Source organism: Corylus avellana, chromosome 6 (assembly GCF_965113065.1).
Source record: "Corylus avellana chromosome 6, dhCorAvel1.hap1.2, whole genome shotgun sequence".
Classification (NCBI taxonomy): domain Eukaryota; kingdom Viridiplantae; phylum Streptophyta; class Magnoliopsida; order Fagales; family Betulaceae; genus Corylus; species Corylus avellana.
Window position 1 is genome coordinate 973,628 of NC_142495.1, and position 22,874 is coordinate 996,501.

Genomic DNA, 22,874 nt, shown 5'->3' on the forward strand with positions numbered 1-22,874 from the left:
TGTTGTCTTTTCTTGATGAGTTTTAAGTTGTCTTAAGCTTTGCATATTTTGTACTTAAAACTAATTGATTTTTTAAGAAAAACAGACAATCCCTCGGTGTAAATAATTTTTAAAATATTTCGAATGCATTACAACTCTTTTTGAACCATGTTTCAGAGAAACATTTTGGGGTTTAATTAGGGATTGGTTTAGCTGCACCCACCTAAATACTTGTCAAATTTCTAGGTGAATTGCCAAGAATATTATACAGGGAGCACAACTTATTATTTTCACTTGAATTTCAGTTTATGAAAGTGACTGATTGGACAAAGCACGGATCATGCATATTTATGGATTTCGATCGAATGCAATGAGGTTGTGCAATAGGCAATAAACAATCTTATATGTGAAAGGGCACTCATGTCTTACCGAGCAGGAGTTTGGATACCTGTTTAAACAGAGTAAAGCTTATGTGCTCTCTCACATAAAGCTGCTCTGTTGGATTTCCATCGCATATTTGTAGGTACGATTTACTTGATGCATCAGAAAATTAGTTGCAGTTAATAACCATTTTTCTGTTGATATTTTTTTAAATTTCTCTTTGGCCATTTGATTTACAGCATAATATATATATATATATATATATATTTTTTTTTTTCTTTTTACTTTGGATGTATTATTATGTTGAGTGAAAAAAGTGATTTTCTTTCAAATCGTTCTACCTAGTCCTGTTATTAGGTTTTACTTTATAACAATTTACCTCCCTCAATGCTTCCAAATTCTAAATCTTGCAAACACCGCAACGGTAGGTGCATGTAGGGGTCCTCATGAAAAGACGAGTACCAATTTGAAAGATAAATGTAAAATTAAAAGCGGGAATTGTCATTAATTCCAGGAAAATCAGTAATGCCAAAAATCGGAAAGCACCCATGAAGCTTCCATTGTAGCGCAAAATCATGCTCTAAAATCAAAACAGAGTTTGTGTATTTGGAATACAATGGAAGCTTCCATTTCCTCATTTCCCTGTAAATTTATTTTCATCTATGAAGCTTCCATTGTAGCGCAAAATCCCGTCACTAGAGCATCTATAACATGATTTTGCGCTACAATGGAAGCTTCATAGGTGCTTTCCGATTTTTGGCATTACTGATTTTCCTGGTATGATTGGCAAGGAATGAATTTGTCCTCCAAATAGTCTACAAAATCATGGAGGGCTGGCTCTTTATGAAACCTGCTTTAATGCTAATTTTTAAAACGTTACACAAACGAGTTCAACTGTTTTTTTGTCTATACTCCTTTGCTATTCATTTTTGTCAAAAAGAATTTTAATTTTCATGAAAGCCAATGATAGTTTTGTACAAATCAATTGGAGAGAGAGAGAGAGGGAGAGGGGGGACAGTCCTTTTTTTATTTCTAATCAAAGCGGAAGAAGGGAAAAAAAGAAAAGGGGACAATTCATTTGATCAACGAGTCACGAGTACATAGTTTTTCTTTAAATTTAGTTTAATAAAATTCTTCTAATTCAATCTATTAAGAAAAATGTTGTATATTATACTCTAATCTCATTGGATGCCATCAGCACGTGGAATTTTTTTTTAAATGGTTAATCTAAGTGAGATAAAGTTGAATGATTGTGTAGTATATAGTACTACTCATCTATTACACTTTTTAGAGTATATGATTGTCACATAAATTTTCACATGGTCTATTAAAGTTGCATCTGAGAATCATTTGCTCTATAAACAAACCTCAAATTAATAGACTGAATTAAAGGAATTTATTTTAACTCCAACTCTACATTTGATTGGCATATCAGTCAACTCTGTCAACCCGTAACATGTCAAAAGCAAGTAACTATTTTCCTTGTAATTTATTACCGCCTGCTCTGAAGCAGCAGGTAAGTAAATATGTAAAATATCATGATCAAACACCCTTTTTTTTTTTGTTAGTATGATGATCAAACTTAAAACACAAGCCAACGGGATTTCTGAAATTTCGCAGAAGCAGCGTCAACTTTTGAGGACAATGCAGTACGAACGAGTGTGTGATAATGTCTCCAGTTATGATATTAACAGACTGGGCAGAAATCCACTGCCGCAACACCCGTTATAGCAAAGCCATGAAGCTTCATGGGTGCTTAATTTGGTTTTGGCCTCTTCTTTGGAGCAGAAACACATTGCACTCCCTCCCACACTTACCAATATTAACGTCTCATTGGAGGAGCCGCAGCTCTCTTCTCTCTTGAGAGAAGATTTTTTCTGCAACTCTCCACCTCCTCTGTGAGGCTCTTTCCGGGGGAGGAGGGAGAGACTTTGCTTTCTCCTTTCTCCACTCTTTCCCTCCGCCAAGTACGATCGCTTCTCCTCCCTCCTCCGTAATCGGTTCTCTTCTTTTTCTTTTTTTTTTTACCTCTGAGCAGCGCTGCCGCCGTTCCTCCTCGCCCAGACCACTTCGCCCCGCCTGGTAGCCCATCTCTGTCCGGCCTCCACCCCTAGCAGACGCGCTGTTCACGGCTTTTTGGTGGTTCTCAGATCTGGTTTTCTAAAATCCAGATTTGTTGGCTTCCAATCTTCCACAGCTCCAACGTCTTCACCGCCCTCCCAGCTTTCCGCTGCAGCTGCCATCGCCTTCCACCAGTCTTCCCCAGCCCCGTCCTCTGTTTATGCCGTTGCTCGGAGTGCTTTATTACTAGTTTTTAAATTTTTCCTGTATTTTTATTTACCTTGTTTTTAAAAAAGATCCAAAAGAAAGCTGTATTGCCCTCAAGAATTTCTCTCTTTCTCTGCTAGTTATGACCTTTCCACGTGAGCCCAATATTTTATTTTGTACGGTTATACCCTCTTTCTCCTCTGTCATAGTCTTGTAGTATTGTTTGTCTGAATTTTGATACAAAAGCCGTGTCACCGTAACAAACTATGTTGGGGGCAAGGATAGAGATTTCCTGCGAAAGGAAAAACTTTGGCTCCCATAGTGTGACATAATGAAAATCTGATTTTTTTTTTTTTTTTTTTGGTATGTACCAAGGTTTAATGGGGTTGTATTGAAGCGTTGAGATCTGGGTTGATGCTGAAACCATCTATGGAGAGAGGATTTTTCCGTTTCAAATAAAATGGAAAGAATTTATTTCACGGTGTCATAAATTTTAAATGACACTACAACATATTTCATCATATGACAATATATATATCATTAAATTTATAAAATTTAGTCTAAATCATGAAGTAGATCTACATTTCACTTAAAATGGAATGGAAATGAATATTAGGTTGATAGATTCTGATTAAAGAGGACCTAACATTACTCTTATATCACCCTTGATTCACTTCAAGATCAACATATATCCGACTGGTTGAACCGCACCACTTCAACATTTCCTCTTTAATCAAAATCAATCAACCTAATATTCCTTTCCATTCCATTAAGTGAAATGTAGATGATATACTTCATGATTTAGACTAGATTTTATAATTATAATGATGTATATATTTGTGTAATGCTAAGAACTATATTTTTATCCTCTTAAAGTTGATGTGACTTTCAAAATCACCCTTTAATTAAAATTCAAGTATAATTTATCTAAAATTTAATAGTGATTTTAAAGTCATATCAACTTTAAGAAGATTAAAAGATGATAAAAAAATAATCTCTAACATTACTCGATAATTGCCCAGTTGATTTTTCAGAAGATCGACTCCTGACGTTGTGGAAGTTGAGGATTTGGACCTACTGGTGTTTGATATTTTGCAAATTTGCTTTTGAAAGGATGCTTGATTTCATTTGTGGGGTTGGGGCTATTCTGGCTATATGCCAAGCTTGCCTTGCACCTGTTCAATTTTCTACTTGAGAGCTTCAGTAATAAGCGCTCGCTGCCATCATTATTGCCGCTTGTGCAATCATTACCAATCTATACAACACATCACAAGCCATTACCGATCTCATACTGCTCAATTACATCACCATCGACGCTGTTTTGTTAAAACAAAACAGCGCCGCAGGCAACCGGCAGGGCTGAAGGACAGTAACCACTTCAATAAATAAGCAAGGTAACCAATAAATACTTTTAGCCAAGGACTAAAGACCTAAGCGATACAGTTGAAAATGTAAACCAGTCACAATATTTGAATTGCGGCATGTGCACCAACATATTAAGTCCATTACTTCCAAAATTTTGAAAGGGTTAAGAATAAGAAACAAAAAATTAAAAAAAAAAAAAGAGAGAAAAGAACAGTAAATAAACCAAGCATACAGTCTTACTCGATCTCAAACAACAAAACAATAATCACCAAACACAAGAACAGATCCACGAGGAGCTCAGTCATAAAACCTTTAAACAGAGTTTTTGTCAACAAAGAAAAGGAGAATCCAACATCCATTCAGAAGTTGCTCCAAGAAACACTCCTGACCTTCGATTTAATAATGCCCAGAACAGCAGAAGCACAAGTTGGGAGATACTAGCAGTCTCAGTACTCGTACTCCCGAGAAAGTGACCTCTCTGAGCGTCGATATTCACGCTCCAGATCTCGAGTTCTCTCCCTTTCACGTGACTCAGATGTTGCACGCTCATAATGGTAATCATCCTCCTCCATTCGATCAGGATAGTGATCGTAGCGGTCAGGGTCATCGGGGACATCCAGATGATCATACTGTCCCCTACTTCGACGATGCTCATAGTGCTCGGTGTCATGGTCTTTATCTGGATGCTTATGCTCATGCTCGGGCTGTTCATACCACCCACGATCATCCTCGGGTTCAGTGTGATCATAGTCCCGCTCCCTTTCACTATGCCGGTCCTTCTCATGCTTTGATTCAACTTGATCATAAGTAGACTCCCTATCACGGGACCGCCCATGGTCACGGTCATGGTCTTCAACTTCTAGGTCTCTCTCACCCTCCCTTTCTCGACCACGATCACGTTCCCGATCACGGTCTCTGTGTCGATCACGCTCGTAGTCGCGACCACGCTCCCGACCTCGGTCTCTATCGCGTGCTCGGTCACGATCACGACCCCGATCTCTTTCTCTTTCCCTATCCTTGTCCCTGTCCCTATCCCTATCGCGATCTCTGTGGTGCCTATCCTCCCTATGCTCACGATCCCGATGTCTGTCGTGGGAGAGTTCATGGGATTTCTCCCTTTCCCTCTCTCTATCCCTTCCCTTTTCACGAGATTTTTCCCTATCCCTGGAATAATTTCATTCAAAGTCAATTTAATTTATTAAAAAAAAAAAAAAAAAACTGATGATACTGCAAAACAGTGTTGTTTTGCAGAAACTAAAAGGCTCAATTAGAATATGCCATAATGTTAACTACAATATGATATCATGAATGTTATAATTACTTCATGAACATTGTACAAGATTTTTATTAGACCATCAATTAGATACACAAGTTAAAAACAGTGCTCAAACATGCAACTTCCAGATGGATTACACCCAATCTATGAACCTTTTTTTTTTTATTACCAAAACAAGCTTTCCTATTGTTGAACACATAAATTACCATCTAAGGCTAAAATTAAAATGACGAAATGGAAAACAATTTGGATGAATCATACCGCTCTGTATGCCGATCCTCACGTACCCTTGGCTCCTCAGAGCGAGATGGTGCTCCTGACTGCACTTGCTGCTCCCTGAGCAATTAAAATTTACAGTTCTCATAAGAAGACCAGAAATTAAATGCAATAAAATATCTAAATAGAGCTATGTATTCAGCCAGACCAACTAGATGTATCAACGTGCCTTTGCAAAATTAATAGTCAATCGAAAATATTAAGAACACATTCAATTTCTTTGCTTCAATGACGTGCAACACTTAATATATCCATAATGAATTCCCAAAAGTCCAGGCATTCCACTTAAAAATATTAGGATAGCAAACTGTCGAATCTAAAGAAAATGTTTCCATACTCAAATTTACTTCTGAATATGCACAAGCACATCAAAATAAATTTAATGCAACTTGAATTTCTCAGCAGGGCTACAATACACAGCACGAAATGAAAATTGATTCTGTTCAACAGATGTGAAGTTGTGTGAAAATGTTGCAATTCAGTCATTTACCTCCCTGAATATCTCTGATTAACATCTTCACCTCCAACTCTGGTGGTTCCTAGCCCACCACCAAGTCGGCGAGGACGCCAATTTGGGACAGTTCTACCACGTTCAACATCCACAAGCACTCTTCTACCATCAATCTTCCTCCCATCAGCTTGTTTATATGCAGCTGTATATAATGTATGTAGGAAGTTTCAGTAACATACAATGTAGCATATCACAATTTTTTTTTTAATAAGTAAATCATTCTTATCCAATGCGGCACAACCCTAGCACACAAGAAATATAAAAGTGAAACCCCCTATTAAGGAGGAAAACAGATTAAAATGTGATATACCTTTCATGTCCCGGGTGTGCACATACTCAATGAAAGCATAACCTCTAGGCTTATTGGTCTCTTTATCAGTAATCAATCGAACCTGAAATGCACATAGAACAAAATAAAAAAAATAAACAAGTCACTTAAAAAAAGGATTCCTATCTCAAAGCAGAGTCATAAAACATGAACCTATAATCTTTAGTTCCATAACTAAGTGACAGAACTGTAAAAAAAGTTAAAAATAGTAAATCCTAAATGGCACGGCAGACAGGCACTATGCCTCATTAGCCGTGCTCACCTTCAAATCATAGAGCTTCCCATCGCGAGATGCATCACCACCAGCTAGAGTTGCGGAAAAACTGATGTATTTGTGGCCAATTTACCAGTTGGTGAACAGACTACCCTCCCCTTACCAGGGATTTTTATTTTTTAAATAACTAGAAAGCTATAGATAATGTAAGAAATACCAGGAAATCTTCTCTCAACTGCTGCTATGTTTATGACAGCCTTTAAAGCCAAAAATGAAAGTTTTAGCAACAGGAAAGTACTAAAAATTCAAACAAAGGAGAGTAGATGCTAATACTCCCAACACGTTTTACCCCGTCCAGGAAAAAGAACAGAAGTTGTCAGTCTCCTTTTGATGCTTGAAAACAAAGGCCAAAAGGCACAATGCATCATTGCTCTGCTCAACTTAAAATTTTCAGCTTTGCTGTGCAGGATGAACCACCATCTTTGGAATTGGGTTGGTAGAAAATTATGGAGTCAAAAGATACATTCACTAAATGCAATACTCACCTCCTTACCAAGGATATTTCTCGATATGTCGTAACTTAAGTAATTCCTAGAACATCCAAGTCTAAAAATAACTCTAAACCTAACTATATCAAGAGAGGTTAAAGGATCAAAGGAACAAACCCGTAAGCCATTACCAGAAAATTGGCAGTGACACCAGTGCTCTTATTACCAACTCGCACAGACACTCCAAAGTTAATATATTAAATCAAAGAACCTTTAAACATTATCCCTTTCAGACTTGAAACAAATGCTGAAGAGAATATAGGCTACAATTACACTTACTCAAGTAGAAAAAAACTGTAATCCATTATATCATCAATTTGATTGAAATTGGATTTTCAAACCATTTGATTCAGTGGAATATCTATTAACAAGCTTGATTAGAGGTCTAGCTGTAGTCAACTTGTGAATTTTTGTTTTTTCTTTTAAAAATTTGTAAGATAATGAAGACACTTTTAAATCTCAAAAATTTTCATGAAATAATCAATTTTTTTTTTTAGTAAGATAAACCAGAAGGATAGAGCTACCACAGAACTGAACCTCTTACCGAACCCCGTTGGGGAATGCTCAAAATACCTACCCGCTTGATTGGTCCATAAGACTCAAGCTCCCTTTTGAGTCTGCTCTCAGTTGTCTCATAACTCTGTGAGAGGAGAATAAAACAAGTCATCCCCAAAAAAAATTATTGGCCACAAGTTGGAAAATCCAAAATACAAAGGACAACATTACTTACAAGTCTAGCCACGAACAAAGTCTTGTATGGGTCTCCAGAAATATTTGGGTCTTCACTCGGATTATCTGTGTCAAAGTACATGTAAGAACAAATATACTGAAGCTATTGAACTCCAAAACCTTAAAGTAAAACAAAGTGGTGTGTCTTCACATTTCTGTAGCTCCTCAGCAGCCTTTTCTGCACCCTTCTCTAGTCTTAACTGGTGTACTCTAGCCCTTCTTTGTGCCTGGATCCATTCAAACATATCAAAAACCAGATATGGTGCAAACACCAAGTTATATTTGGGCACTTCCTAGTTGTAAGCTCTACTTGCTAAGTTTGTAGCTTTTCCTCTCAGGCTAAGGGTGGTTTAGGTGCTTGGAATCGGTTAGTTTGTAACGCCTCCTTAGGCAAGTGTTTTACTCACATGAAGGCACACAGACAACAAAATGAAAAAAATAAATAAAAAGGAAGATTCAAACAACAAGCAGAAGAACCTCTACAGATAGGCTTTGCAATGTTGTGTCTTATTTTCCCAGGATATGTGATGATGAGAGAAAAAAATACGCATCAGTAACAAGTCAAAATTTACTTAACGGTTATGTTATATCACTAACTTAGAGCTGAACCAAGTAGTTCAAATTTAGGGTCAGTTCAGTTGAGTTGTATCATTCATTTTGTAATTAATGAACAGGATACTTCATTAGTATCACTTCCATGGACAGAAAAGAATCACACATAATTCAAGACCATTCAGTTAAATAAGTTGAAATAATTACGCGTCCTCCTTGATGTGCTTCCTCTAAAGCTGTTAGAATTTTGTAATTAATGAACAGGATACTTCATTGGTATCACTTCCATGGACAGAAAAGAATCACACATAATTCAAGACCATTCAGTTAAATAAGTTGAAATAATTACGCGTCCTCCTTGATGTGCTTCCTCTAAAGCTGTTAGAATTAAACTCCTGGAAGAAACTAATATATGCCATTTACAAAAAATTTCAAAGAAAAAAATTACTGATCTGGCCATCCATTCAGCAAATTGTGACAACACAGACAAATGATTATCCAATGTAAAGCACTGGAGCATAGATCAACCCCCTACAGAAATGTAACATCTTACAGGAGTTTCAGCCTCTTGGACAGGAGGAGCATATTCAGGATCTCCAGGCTCGGCAAACCTACTCACAAATTGCGCCATCCCTTCATAGTATTAAGAAGAACGATGATCATATTATAATTATACAAATCAGTATCAAAATGAAAACCATTCAAACACGCTCTAGACCACAACAATAAACCTGTTAATGACGGGCATTTCCGCTTCTCTGGAGGCGGTTTAAACTCCAAAGGTGGTCGAGGCTCAAAAAGCTTTAACAGGTTGGCTGTTAGACCAGTGGGATGGCTCTGCCCAATCTGCATTACAAGCGAAAGTCAATAATCAAGTCCACCACAGAACTTCACCATGATGTTTTTACAAGCCCAGCTAAATTGTTGCAATGATTGTGATTAAAAAATTGTTCCAACACTAAATTCCATACAGCAAAATTAGCAATTTTGAAATTCAGATAAGAACATTATATTTCTATTTCCTCTACTAAGATGTGTTGTATCAAAAATTTTGATGTATAATCAATCAATTGAACCAAATCCACCAAATATAAAGAAGTAATAATATGGATCAAATAAAACCCAGCTAAAATTAACAAATCTGTACCATCAAAATATAGATCAACCTTTTTTTCTGAGTCAGACCTAGGGTTGAAGAGATTTTGCAAAAAACCTTAACTACGACCAAACAATAAAACCCAGAGAATTTCACAAACAAGAACGAGGAGTCGGAAGCGGAGAGAGAGCGAACCAGTTTGAGCTGTTGGACGCTGGCTCGGTTCTGGACTTTGGTGCGGGCCTGAACGGCGGCGTTTTGCTGGTTGCGCATGAGCGCCTCGTTGTAGTCTCCCATGGCGAAGCGATCGGACCTGAGCTTAGGGTTTATGCGAGAATCGAAGGTTGGTTACCAGGTGAGAAATACGGCAAGCATCGATGGGTTGTTCGGATCCGGTTTGCGTGAACCGGGTCGGGTAGGCGAAGAAGCCTCAGAAAGCGGCAGCTAAAAAAGAGAGGGTTTCCTAGAGGGTCTATATATATAAAGAAAGTCAAAATACACGTACGAGTTCGGCACAGGGTATAGTATCGATTTATTTGGCTTTTCATGTATTTATCTAGAAATGAAAAACAATGATCATACGACGTCGTTAAGATAGTGTCCTGACCATTTCGGCTCATCCAGTAGATAAGGTTAAAGACGCTCTTTTTTTATAAACCAACAAACAAACAAAAAAAATATTTGCTAAATTTGTGGAGGTAACAAATAGCTTTTTAAGGTTTAAAAAGTGAGTAAATATTTGAGGTAAGAAAAATAAATAAATAGGTTTATGCAGTTAGAAAATTTGACGAAGTCCATTAATATGTCATGCAAACTCCAATAATATTGTGACATGTATCACTTATAATAAAACAATATGTATACAAAATATTAACACATTAAAAAAATAATAATAAATAAAATGAGGAAATGGTTGAGCCCCTTTGGCCCAATGACATTGGGGTGTGGCCAAAAACACCTCTCATGGGGGTGGTTCAGCCACCTCCACATCCACTTGGGGTAGTCAAACCCACTTCTCATGCCATAATACCCCGAACAAACATGTGGCAATTTATTAAAAAAATAATAATAATAACATATATACTAATAACCCAAAGAAAGTTTTAAGTTCACGAAAATCATAAATTTAAGCAAATAAATTAATTACTTAGTTATGGGGATATGTAAATTAAAACAGAAACAAACAATAGATGCTTTACAGTAAAGACTTAGAAAACACTTAAAATGTCAAGATTCAGATGCGCAGTTCGAATGAGTCGGAATGACTCAAGAAACGTTTGAACGATGCCACATTAAAGCGTGAAACCCCCTAACCCATCATTCTAAACTTCTAATGATTTGTATTAACGATCTAATTTAATAGGTTGTCATAAAAATATCTGAACCGTTCGAATAATGACAACTTGAATGCAAAAGTAATACGTTCAAAAACTTAAGAAAACGCAGGAGACTCATTATAAAAGTCCCTATAGACCCTAGTTGAGCCATTCTCCCACCCACCCAACAACTAAGAGAGGGATAGAGAGAGAGAGAGAAAGGAAAAGAAGAAGAAGAAGAAATTAGGTATTTTTGAGTCGATTTTAAAGTAAAGATGAAGCATCTACTCACGAAAAGGGCAAGCATACTAAATCCTAACCTTTTATTTTGTGCCGCATAAGTCTCTATTTTGTCAATAAGTGTGTTTAACATGTTAAAAGGGTACTCGAAGTTCAAAAATATATATTTTTCCAATAAAGATCGTAACTTTATTTTATGAGACAAAATTTTAGAATAAGATGACCACTTAAGGTAGTATTTGGAGTAAAATGAGTACGAAAGTTAACAACTTAAAGTTTTATTTTATTTATTTATTTATTATTATTGTTTTTTTAATGTCAAGTTAATGCTCGTAAATAGGTAATTTTGGGATAGTTCAATAGTAACTATTGAACTATCCCAAAATTGTTCATGACTGATTCAATTAAAGTTTTATTTTATTTATTTATTTATTATTATTGTTTTTTTAATGTCAAGTTAATGCTCGTAAATAGGTAATTTTGGGATAGTTCAATAGTAACTATTGAACTATCCCAAAATTGTTCATGACTGATTCAATTGTATGATACAAACAACAGTCACAAATAATAGAAGCTAGATCGATCTGTCTCCATTGCTTAGTATTATGTGTATATATGCCAGAGTACGTACACATTAATATTAGAGAAAGGAAATAAATCGATTAATTAAAGATCTTCCAATGTCACCTCAAAAACCCAAATCCCCAAATAACTTATAAACCAACGTACAATAAGCACATAAATATGTATATTAAATTTTGTTCAAGTGTATGTGGCGAACTCAAAGTCAAAGGTACTGCTTTTGGTTTTCTCCATTGCCCGTCTCGCGGGACTCATTGCTGGATGTGCCGTACTCGTTGCTAGGGAAGTCCTGGCTTGAAAGAGCCATCTTTCTGAACTTCTTCATGTCAGCATTGTAAGCACTGCTGTCATAGTCTGAGCTCCCATTATTGGAGCCGAAAACCGAGCTCTGCCCAGGCTTCGTCCCCACATTCAAGTCGTCCAGCGATACGTCTCCCTCCAATGCACGTACAATCTGGTTTCCAGGATCATTTCTATTGAGTTAAGCTGTCTTCTTCTTATACGTACACTATAAACAATCATTCATTTGCATAATATTCTTTTTTTCTTCCGAGAATTCATTGCATACTCAAAGTTAAAGATTTTTTAGACCCAACAAACAATATCAACTTAATTATTCTTCTTATAGCTCCATATATACCTGGCTCATTTTCGGGCGCTTTCTTGCAGAGTGGCGAATGCTGGCAGCAGCGCTAGCTACCATGCTTGCCATCTCATGAGGATTGTAATTGCCCTCCAACCGTGGATCAACCAGCTCATCATATTTGCCTTCCTCCAAAGCGATTGCCATAATTGGTCGAGCCTGCAGTTTGTCACACATTTACAGAAAATCTCAATGGTTTCAGGGCAAATTAATGGGAGGGAAAAATACTTTTTTCTTTTTCTTTTTAATTAAACTCACAATCTCATGAATCTGAACTGCAAATAATGAAAAATTGGCAAAGTATAGAGGAAGCACAAACCCAATCTACTAAGCTATCTTCCATTGCACCTGAAGGATCCACAGGTCGCCGCCCAGTTATTAATTCCAAGAGCATGACACCATACGAGAAAACATCAGATTTATCTGACAACTTGCCACTCGACGCATACTCTGGAGCCAAATACCTGCATTCATTGGCAGATTTCTCTCTCTTCTTAAGATACAATGTATGGAAGAATAGCGATTATCTTTCTAACTTAATGACACATCAAAAAATTAGTCCCATATTGGTAAGATGAATTATCCGTACCGAGTGAGTAGATTATAAATGTATATATTCTCGACATTAATTGGTGTAAAAATATATGTATAACTTCAGGTCTATTAATTCCTTGCATAGCATAAGCAAGGAATTAGATGTCTGCTTAAGAATCAAGTTGTATGCCAATGCTGAAGTTGCTTCATAGCAGTCCCTTAATTAATTATATATAGCAAAATCCTGAATACAACATACCCGAATGTTCCCATGACACGAGTAGAGACATGAGTGTAAGTGTCAGAAGACAACTTAGCCAATCCAAAATCAGCCACCTGAATTATAAGCATTGGGGAATGACTAATTAGCTTCAGCAGCATAAGCATTCATTCATATTAAATGCTAGCTAGGAATTCATTCATGGTTCTATACATTTTCTGCAGATATATTTATGTGTAGGAGCACTCGGTAAAAGCAGATACCATGGCTTCAAAGTTGAAGTCAATGAGGATGTTTGCTGCTTTGATATCACGATGGATGATCCGAGGGTGGCCTGCATGCGCATTTCAATCAAAAATAAAAAATAAATAAAACAACTATCAGAGAGAGAAAGAGAGAGAGAGAGAGAGAGGCTGTGGATTTCTTACAATCTTCATGAAGGTATGCAAGGCCTTTAGCAGATCCTGTCGCAATTCGAAGTCTAGTTGACCAATCCATGACTGGAACACCCTTTCCTGCAACCACTAGTGAGGTAAACTCATTCAGATATCCATATATATGATAGTAAAATCACCTTATTCTAAAATTTTATCATCAACATTAATTCAAAAGCTGGCAAAAAAGAGTACATATATATAATCATTTAATCATATTGTTAAAAACTTACCATGGAGGTGAAATTCCAAGGTCTTATTGGGGACGAATTCGTAAACCAACATTCTCTGCCCACCAGCAATACAATATCCAACGAGTGACACAAGGTGTCGATGATGAACACGACTAATGATTTCAACCTCAGCCTGGAATTCTCTCTCTCCTTGCCCGCTGCCCGACTTCAGGCTCTTAACTGCAACTTCCTTTCCATTAGGCAACACACCCTTGTGAACATAGCCAAACCCGCCCTGACCCAACAAATTGGCCTGGGAAAACCCGCCCGTTGCAGCCGCAAGCTCCTCATATGTGAAAGTGCTCTTGTTGAATCCAAGAGCCATATTTGGTGAGGGAGGTGGCAAGGGGGGTTTGTATGGGCCTGAGAATCCGGAGCTCATTTCACCGCTACTTGACATCATGGGGCCCGGAGGCGGAGCCCACTGGCCCACACCGGGTGATCCAGCGCCTGGCGGTGCGGGTAGCCTGACATTAACATGGTCAGGTGCTTGGGGACTATTGTGCCAGTTAGATGAACCTTTGTAGTAGTCACCACCTGCGCAATAAATTATACATTAATAGTAATTAATTATATGGAAATATTTCAAACGGCTGTGGCAAAGCTTACAAGATAATTAAATAGGCGGAAGGCATATATATAGGAGGAATTAAAAGATGTGAAAGCAAAGAATGTTGTTGCAGAATTAATTGGCACCTTTTTGTGAAGGATCTCCATAGTAATGCATCTGCATATGGCCACGCTTTTTCTTCTTCTTCCCAAAGCAAACTGTACAAATGATGATCACGGCAAGTAGAAACAACCCTACCCCAACTGTAACTCCTATTATCAGCGCGTTGTTATTGGAATCTGATGAACTAGACGTTGAGCTATCAGAATCCGACGATGGGGGTGGGGGTGAGAGTTTGTGTGGAGGTGGCGGAGATGAATGGTGGGGTGGAGGTGGCGGCCGGGAAGGTGTACCGTTTTTTGGAGGTGGCGGAGGAGGGCCATTTTTAGAAGAAGGTGGCGGCGGTGGTGGTGGTGAAGATGACGAATTACCTCCTGATGGAGGTGGTGGAGGGGCCTCGGAGGGTGGGGGAGGAGATGGCGGTGACTGTGAGGGTGGCGGTGACTTTGAGGGTGGTGACGGCGATGATGATGGAGTTGGTGAAGATGATGAGCCTGACGGTGGTGGAGCGTTTGGCGAAGGTGGAGAGTCCGGCGACGAAGCATTCACAGAAGGCGAAGACATTATACGGTCATCAACTTCCGGTAGCTAAGATTTACGTCAAAGTATACGCCGGAAAGTAACTCCACCTCTCCCTCGCAACTGCTCGTCTCAAGTACTATTGGAGACCCCTGAATAAGATTAAAAGATCCAAATAGAAACAGTTACGGAGAACAACAATAAAATGTAAATAACATTAAGCAATACGACCCCAGCTTAAATCCAACGTAAACGTACGTTTTTAATTTTTTTACTCTAAATGGAGTTCCATAAATTACAGTAATTTTAGCTTTTACATCTTAAAATTCTGTTTCTGAAGGAGAAAGCAACTTTTTTTTTTTGCATTAGAAGAAGGGTACCTGATTAGAGATAGGAGGGTTCTCGAAGGAGGGAGAGAGAAAATCTGTTGGATATTGAAATTTCCATAATAGAAAGGAGACCCTGTCCAATTCCCAATGGCCTCCTACAAAGGTGGATTCTCTCTCTCTCTCTCTCCCTCTCTCTGTCTCTCTCTCTCTCTCTTCCTCAAGTCTAATAAACCTTTTGTTTTGCCACCTTTAACTTAGTTTGGGTTCGTTATTCGTTTTACCAGTTCCTGGCTGGTGTTTTGCTTACTTCTTATTCAGCCTATGTCGACCCTATAATTTCCTTTCAGGTAACCAATATTAACTTCAAATATAAACTCTCTCCACATTGCACGCTTGTCTTCACACTTGTAACAAACACAACCTCACCTCTTGTTTCTAAAATAAAACATAAAAATTAAGGATTGATCCGCAATATCACATCAACAAAATAAGATAAAATTGTGATAAATGACAATATTACTTTCTGTTTCTACGAATCAGAGAAATTGAGAGATTCATTTTATGGTCTAAATTAATTTTAATTTACATGTTTAATGATGCATGCATGTGTTACTACATGGTAAATATATTGTCACTATTTTTAAATGACTTGGCACCATTCACACACTATTAATTAGATGCAACAAAACAAAATAAATTTACCATGTGCGGGTGATCCAGTAGATAGACCAAACATGATGGCTAAATATAATACCGGGCAAAAGAAAATGAAAAGACGTAAATGATCGAAATCCTTCACTTGGATGTAGGCGTTGCTATGGCAATCTCATTATATAGCTTAAAAATTATTTATTTTTGTCACTCAAAAAAAAGATTTATTTATTTTTGGAAGATGTATCGAGACCCATTATCCTCAATGGAAATCAGTTGAAAAACTTTAAAATTTTATATCTATTACTTTCCCTGGACAGAAAACTGTTTCAAGGGGATAAGCAGATCCAAAATATAGTAAGTAGATCTCAATCATATCCAACAAGAAGGAATATATATATATATATATATATATATATATATACACTGAGGCTGTTCGAAAATAACGAAACTCCAAGGCTATAAGGAGAACTTAGAACCTAGCGATGAAATATCGCATACATTTATCCGAGCAAAGAAAAATCAGTGGCTTCTTGTTGGAGTGAGATCGCCTAAAACCTGGTCACCCGAAATTCAGGCAAACCTACTTGCCCTGAACAGCTTCAAATGCGGAGCCCTGCACTTACGCTATCTGAATTTAAGTAAAATTTCAGTAAAATTCAGAGTGCCTAATTTCAGGGATGCTCATCCTTTCTTGTTAAGGAGTCTGCAATCTGCATGATTTGGAAATTAGAAGCTTCTATGCAGGTCAAAATTCCGAAGCAGCCTACTAGTGACAGGTTTAAAATAAAGGTCCGATAAACTGAACAATTTCATTAAATTGTTTCATTTACTTGGCATCCTAATTCTGAACCCCAAATCAAATATATTTTGTATTTTGCACCAAAAAAACCCGAAAGTAGCAAGATGTCAAACAAAAACACAGCCAAATTTGATAGCTACAATTCTAACACAAAAGCCATAAAATTATTTCCCCAACTATTACGTAATTTCCAAACCATTACCACCTAATATAACAGCCCAGCGTGTCATCTTCTGGCTACAAAGCGTTGCAGATGAGGTAGGCACATAAGATAAGAGAGCCAAACTAAATTTCAACAAGGCTATTCACATAAGCAATGATTCTAATATCATCATCAGCTTCATCGCTCAGGCGTCCAAATTTTTTAGTCTTCAGGTCGTATGAATAAAGCGTTTTCTGGCTCCGAAACACGATCACATCCCTGCTCGCAAAGAGCACAGCTCCCTTATTGTATGGCAAAGATCCAGGACATGAAAATCCATGAAGCTCTGAAAATGAAATTCCGCGGAACTCCGAGCTGTTGTCGATACTGACACTAAGTTTTAAATCCCAAGCCTTGACTCTGCTGTTCATAGCCATCGTGTTTGTGTAGGGATTGGACAGCACACTCACAGTTAGTGTCCGATTATAAGCGCTAGTCGAAGTAAGCTTCCCATTCATAACACCCAAGCAGCCATAATGACCATAAAGGCGTTGTGACCGCTCCATGGTGAGATCAAAAGCAACAATTCCACTACCCTCTGAAAGCCAGTAAACAATTCCATCCACATGGACACCTGAGTTAGGAATGAGCTTTGTAGCACCAAAGTATATCTCACCAGAAATTCTCCAGGACCCTTCTGCAGAGGAATAGATCTCAAATTCGCATGTACTGTCAAAGTCAGCAGATGGAAAAGCACAAATGAGCTTGTACTCGGCGACGAAGTTGAGTAACGACGGCTCAAACATCAGTACAAGGGAAGGGTCAGACCCATGATTAGCATTGGGTTTAGGGAGTTTCTTCCACTGCTTGGTAACAGGATTGCAGATGTAGTAGGCCTTGTCACCAGTGTGACCCTGGCAGCATAGTAAGCCATTGGAAGAAGTCTTGATGTCAACTGGTTCAGGCAGAAACTGCAAAGATGGGTCTGGAACACCGTAAGAATCTGGGTCAAGGGAGATAAATGAAGGTGGATTCGAACTAGATTGACAAAATAAGCCCGAGATATCATGGAAACTATTTGACTGATTGTGGGCAAAGAAAGGAGTTGAGATCTGGAGCTTCCAGTCCCTACAAACTGTTTTGAACCTAAAAAGTGATTTAGCAGGAAGAAAAGGCAGGGTGTGCTCCCTTATTATGTCTTTGAGGTCCATGTATATCTTGTTGTTTCTGTTTGCAATGACATTATTTGATCTCTTCCCTCGATCCATTAAGCCTCTTATCAAATTTCTTTGTCAGTAATTGAACTGTAGCAAGACATGGAAGTTTTTGTCAGTAAAATGGAAAATTACATAGATATAATAAATCTTACAAAAAAGGAAAAGAAATGTAGAGAGCAGACATAAAACAAAAAATTTTCTTATCCACATTATAGATTTGGTTTTTGAGTTTTCATTTGTTTCAAAATGCTGAATGTCTCATAAGTTAGCTAAATCAATATGCAAACTCTCAATTGCTTCAATGTTTACCTCCTATTCAACAATACTAGTATTCTACGCAACAGCTGAACCAATAGGTGGCTTATGATAGGGTTTGTGGCAGCATGCGGTATTCGGAAACAAGTTGATGAGTAAAACATCATATGTATTAATCCTTATTTACAAATTCCTTATTGGTACTATTTCCAAACTAACAACTCTGTAACGCCATGTATGAATCACAATCACAATAAGGAAATACTGCTCATCAGAAAAACCTATTAATTCTTTATTTTTCTATACAAAAGCTCTGCCAGTCATATTCATGAATTGAACATATCATTTTGCAGTTGTCTTTCCTACTTATAAAAAACCAATCATTTCTCTTTCAAAGTATTGGAACACATTAGAAATACATGATAACATACCCAAATTCAATTCTCATCAGACATTAAACTTAATATAATTATCTATTTCTAAATAAAATTATAAACTGGTCAGATTCTGCTCGACTTTATTTGGCCATATGTTAATATCAGTCTGCCCCCATTGCCATCCAAACAATATCTCACCAAATCAAAGTAGAGAAAGACGCCTGCTAATAGAAAAAGTGGCATATCTGCAGATGATAACGAGAGCAATACTAATAGCACCAATAGTATCCATTCCAGTTCCCTTTACTAGTAAGGGGAGCCATCACCATGGCCAATGATCCAACACCATACAGAGATGCCCTTATGTTAATATCAGTCTACCCCCATTTTTATCCAAACAATGTCACCAAATCACTGTGCACATTTTGGGCTATTAAGAACTCAAAAAGATTGATTTACACCAAAAGCAAAAAACTACAAAGAACTATCCATTTGCTAAGAAAATTTCTATTCTATACGAAACTTTGCCTTCTTTAGGTACACTTTGTTCCTCATAGAAATTGCACCATTTTACCTACATTAACAATAAAGATTCCACTAATTAATACTTAACAAGGGTGGCCCTATTTTCACATCTCGAATGGTTGTTTCCACACCACTCCCTCTTGTAGGTTGAGATCCACCGACTGAGAAGGAGTGGTATGTAATTAACAAAATCTACTATTTCAAGAACGTTCAAACGCCGATTGATTCCCCGTGATAAGATTAACGATCTCAGAAAACATAATCTAAGTCCAAACAAAACTACACATATAAGAGAAATATGTACTAGCCAAATTAAAATCACTGAGCATAACCCAATGCAACTAATCGGCACCGTCTAATTTGATTTTTGTTCATTTTTATTGGTTATTCTCAGAAACAACAAGAACATAAAATTTTGTTAACTTTTCCTTCGTATTCTCAGCAACCAAACAGGCCCTCGTAGTACAGATCCCCTTTACGCGATCAAATAGTTTACATACGGGCGATCAGACTGTAAAATCCAAACATTTCTCCTGAAGAAAAAAGCTAGCAACAGCAAAAAAACTATACAATTTTGATCTAAACGATGCAATAGATATAGGAGCGTGCTAATAACGATTAACTTAATCTAACATCTACAGAAACTGATCAAACTAAAATTATCAATTTGATAATGAGCTAACGACTGCACCTCAATTTCGATCGGCGATAGTTTTTGATCGAGATGGCCAGCGAGCAAGCGAGAGAGAGCGAGTGAGTGAGTGATTTAAATTGTCCGGTGTCCATTATAAAATACGAAAAGAAACAATGGAAAAAGACTACAGCTTGACTTGTTGCAGAAGGTTGTCAGTTTGGATTCCAGTATATTATACGCTAGCCGAGGGCTATCACTATCCTACTCCAGCTCAGGATATGAGTTCACCTGGAAAAACGTGCACTTTGTTTGAACCGGCTGTAGCTAGGCTGAAATAAACCCTCGCTAATCGCCCTAATTACTAGCCTTATAATCGCTTTATATATATATATATATATATATATATATATAGAGCATTCCTAATGGAAGAATTAAATGTTACTTTTATTTAAAATAACTTTTCAAATATTTAAAAAACTCCTTACATTGGATTAGCCAAAATAAAATGTAAAATAGATATTTGATTGGAAGAGCTAAAAAAAAAGCTAAATGTAGCAATACTTTTCAAGGGAACTATTTTATTTTTATTGTTTTCTATTTTCTCTTTTTTCCAAATCTTTTCCTACTTTTTTTTTGCATGTTCTCTTTTTCCCAAAACTTTTCTTATTTTTCCTCTCACGTGTTCTCTTTTTCCCAAAACTTTTATTGCTTTTAATAATATTTTAATATAATATATATAAATATAGCTAATCGGATGTAGAGACATATAAAAATAGCTTATCTAAACTAGATAAAAGTGAGTTTTAAGAAGCCATTTTACATAAAAATATGGCTCCTCCATTGGAAATGCTTTAAGGATGTCATATGTAAGTGACATTACTATCAAAACGTCATTTTTGGTTTTTTCTGATTTTTTTTTTCTTCTCTTTTTTTCCTTTTACAAAGAGGTTAACAGTTAATAGCGGTTTTCTCTTATTTAATAATCGCGTGATTCTTAAATAACCGCTAATCAGTGGTTATTAAATAACTACTAACTGCTTAGGCGGTTGCGATTAGCAGTTTTAGCAAATAACCACTAACGTAACCCTCTTTTCACCCACATACTTAATTAAGTTGAATTTCTTTTCACTTCGTTTAGAATATTCATTTTTCGTTAAAAAATGAGAGGAATGCTATATGCTTTCTATAAAAAATTTTCCAAAATTTGCTTCTTAAATGATGTGTCACAAGCCCATAAAATGATGACACATTTCTCAAAATAATGAATTATATAAAATTGTGATTCATCATTTAGATAAATTTTTTGAGAAGTGTAGCATTTCTCAAAAATTATGTAATTCTCACTTATTCAGAAAACACATATCAATTTTATAAATTGTGCTAAAAAAATTTCTTCAAAGCTAGTTGGAGGAAAACGTATTGCCATGATAGAATTGATTTTTTCTTTTTATTTGAGATACTAGTATAGCTTCTTTTTTTTTTTTTTTTGTAAAGTATATGAGAAAACGAAAAAAACCCACTAAATAGAACTCTAAACTACAACCGTGGAAAAAGCGGGTATTTTTCACTTACAATTTAGATTGAGAGAGGAGAGATATGGAAATGCAACTAAAAATATTTCTAGTTATGACCCATTATACTGCATTATGGGCGTAGAAATTTACACTTTTATTCATATTCGTGACTTCTCAAATAGAAGATACTATGATAGAGTCAATAGAATAGAGAAGAGATTCTTGCATTATATTGATTATTTTGGATTATCTTAAATTATTTGATTTTCGTGCCTTAAGTTACATACCCAGATACGCATATAATAATGTTTTGGCTATATATATATATATATATATGAGCCTAATAGTAATAGCCTATGGCCCCTACTACATACCCTCCACTCAGTCCGTCTCTGCTTCCAGTGAAAAATCATCAGAAATCTTGTGCAAAGCGAGAAATGCATGGTAATGATCACCTCTAATAAAAAATTTGTTAAATATAATATTCTAACAAAGATAATTAAAATTCTTTCACAATCTTCATTATTAATTTAACATACGTAAAGAAAATTAACATGACAGCTTGGATGAAGTGTGGCCACAGACACAGGATAGAATTCTAGTGGTCGTCGACAACGCATTAGCTGCTAGAGAGAGAGAGAGAGAACTCAGCCAAAGCACTGGTCAGCTGGGAGAGGGCCGGGAATATAACCCTGCTCAAAATACTGCAACCCGAACACAACGACAATGGCAAGCAAAGTTAAGTACGATAGACCTTCAACAGCTCCTAACAACCCGAAAGGACCATTGGGCAAACCCGAACCGGTTTTGGTTTTGGTGTACAAGGACCAAGCTACGATTCCCACAACAACTAGATAGCTGACGCCCTCTATTGCGCCTATTGAGCCCCCTGGCCCAGGCGGGAGGCCGCAGCCAGTTGTCTTGAGCGTGTAGAGGGACCAGCCTATCACTGGGGTTGAGACCAAGCCACCAGCTATTGCAGCTTTCTCTACAACGCCGACGTTGCCGCTGTCGCTGCTCTCTTTTGCCATGCCCAAGAGTTTGAGTGGTGCATGCAACCTTGCTCTTCCATGGGTGAAATTGAAAGAGTTACTTCGTGGTGACGGTAGGGATGTTGATGCGGGTGACAATAGCAACATCTTTGAGGCTTCCAAGAAAAAGCTGTTGGCCTAGTCCTACAAATTTTCTTCCGCACAGAGAGAGAGAGAGAGAGAGAGAAAGAGAGGCATTCTTTCCAAGTCATCATATAAAGAGAGAGAGAGACCATAAAAAGTAAAATAAAGTTGAAAATGATAGGTTTTAAATAAAAGAAATGCTATTTACCAAACCGATATTTTACTATACTGAACTTAAATCAGCCGTTGTTTAAAACATAAGAAATAAAAAATCAATTGATACTAGATCCTAAACATAGTGGGATACTTGTGAAATATTAGTATGACAAATACTATTGCTCTTTAAATAATTTTTTGTTGGAGGATTGATACTAATGAATCCAAATATCCAGTAAATTC

General features: G+C 37.0%; 4 protein-coding genes across 5 annotated transcripts; all 4 read right to left on the reverse strand.

The window, feature by feature from the left end:
* Positions 1-4,211: 4,211 nt before the first annotated feature.
* On the reverse strand, positions 4,212-9,996 carry U1-70K (U1 small nuclear ribonucleoprotein-70K). The gene is made up of 10 exons (XM_059600027.2): positions 9,719-9,996; positions 9,159-9,273; positions 8,981-9,060; positions 8,027-8,102; positions 7,877-7,941; positions 7,724-7,786; positions 6,367-6,448; positions 6,036-6,198; positions 5,531-5,605; positions 4,212-5,157 (listed from the first exon to the last, which is right to left on the reverse strand). The coding sequence occupies exons 1-10, from the start codon at positions 9,818-9,820 to the stop codon at positions 4,440-4,442; spliced, it is 1,539 nt and encodes a 512-aa protein (XP_059456010.1). The 5' UTR covers positions 9,821-9,996; the 3' UTR covers positions 4,212-4,439.
* A 1,777-nt stretch (positions 9,997-11,773) lies between these two features.
* LOC132186182 (proline-rich receptor-like protein kinase PERK4) lies at positions 11,774-15,411 on the reverse strand. Of its 2 annotated transcripts, none has more exons than XM_059600026.2 (9): positions 15,295-15,411; positions 14,422-15,066; positions 13,726-14,262; positions 13,487-13,573; positions 13,322-13,392; positions 13,098-13,174; positions 12,624-12,768; positions 12,302-12,463; positions 11,774-12,115 (listed from the first exon to the last, which is right to left on the reverse strand). In XM_059600026.2, exons 2-9 carry the CDS (start codon positions 14,957-14,959, stop codon positions 11,867-11,869), a joined length of 1,866 nt encoding a protein of 621 aa, XP_059456009.2. In that variant the 5' UTR covers positions 14,960-15,066; positions 15,295-15,411; the 3' UTR covers positions 11,774-11,866. The 2 variants fall into 2 exon arrangements, with proteins under 2 accessions (XP_059456009.2, XP_059456008.2); XM_059600025.2 differs by having other exon boundaries at positions 13,487-13,582.
* A 1,263-nt stretch (positions 15,412-16,674) lies between these two features.
* On the reverse strand, positions 16,675-19,991 carry LOC132187044 (F-box protein At5g07610). Its single transcript, XM_059601196.2, has 2 exons — positions 19,904-19,991; positions 16,675-18,142 (listed from the first exon to the last, which is right to left on the reverse strand). The coding sequence occupies exon 2, from the start codon at positions 18,104-18,106 to the stop codon at positions 16,982-16,984; it is 1,125 nt and encodes a 374-aa protein (XP_059457179.1). The 5' UTR covers positions 18,107-18,142; positions 19,904-19,991; the 3' UTR covers positions 16,675-16,981.
* Positions 19,992-21,808: 1,817 nt separating this feature from the next.
* On the reverse strand, positions 21,809-22,582 carry LOC132188286 (anti-muellerian hormone type-2 receptor). Its single transcript, XM_059602706.2, has one exon. It carries the CDS (start codon positions 22,497-22,499, stop codon positions 22,008-22,010), a length of 492 nt encoding a protein of 163 aa, XP_059458689.2. The 5' UTR covers positions 22,500-22,582; the 3' UTR covers positions 21,809-22,007.
* Positions 22,583-22,874: the final 292 nt, after the last annotated feature.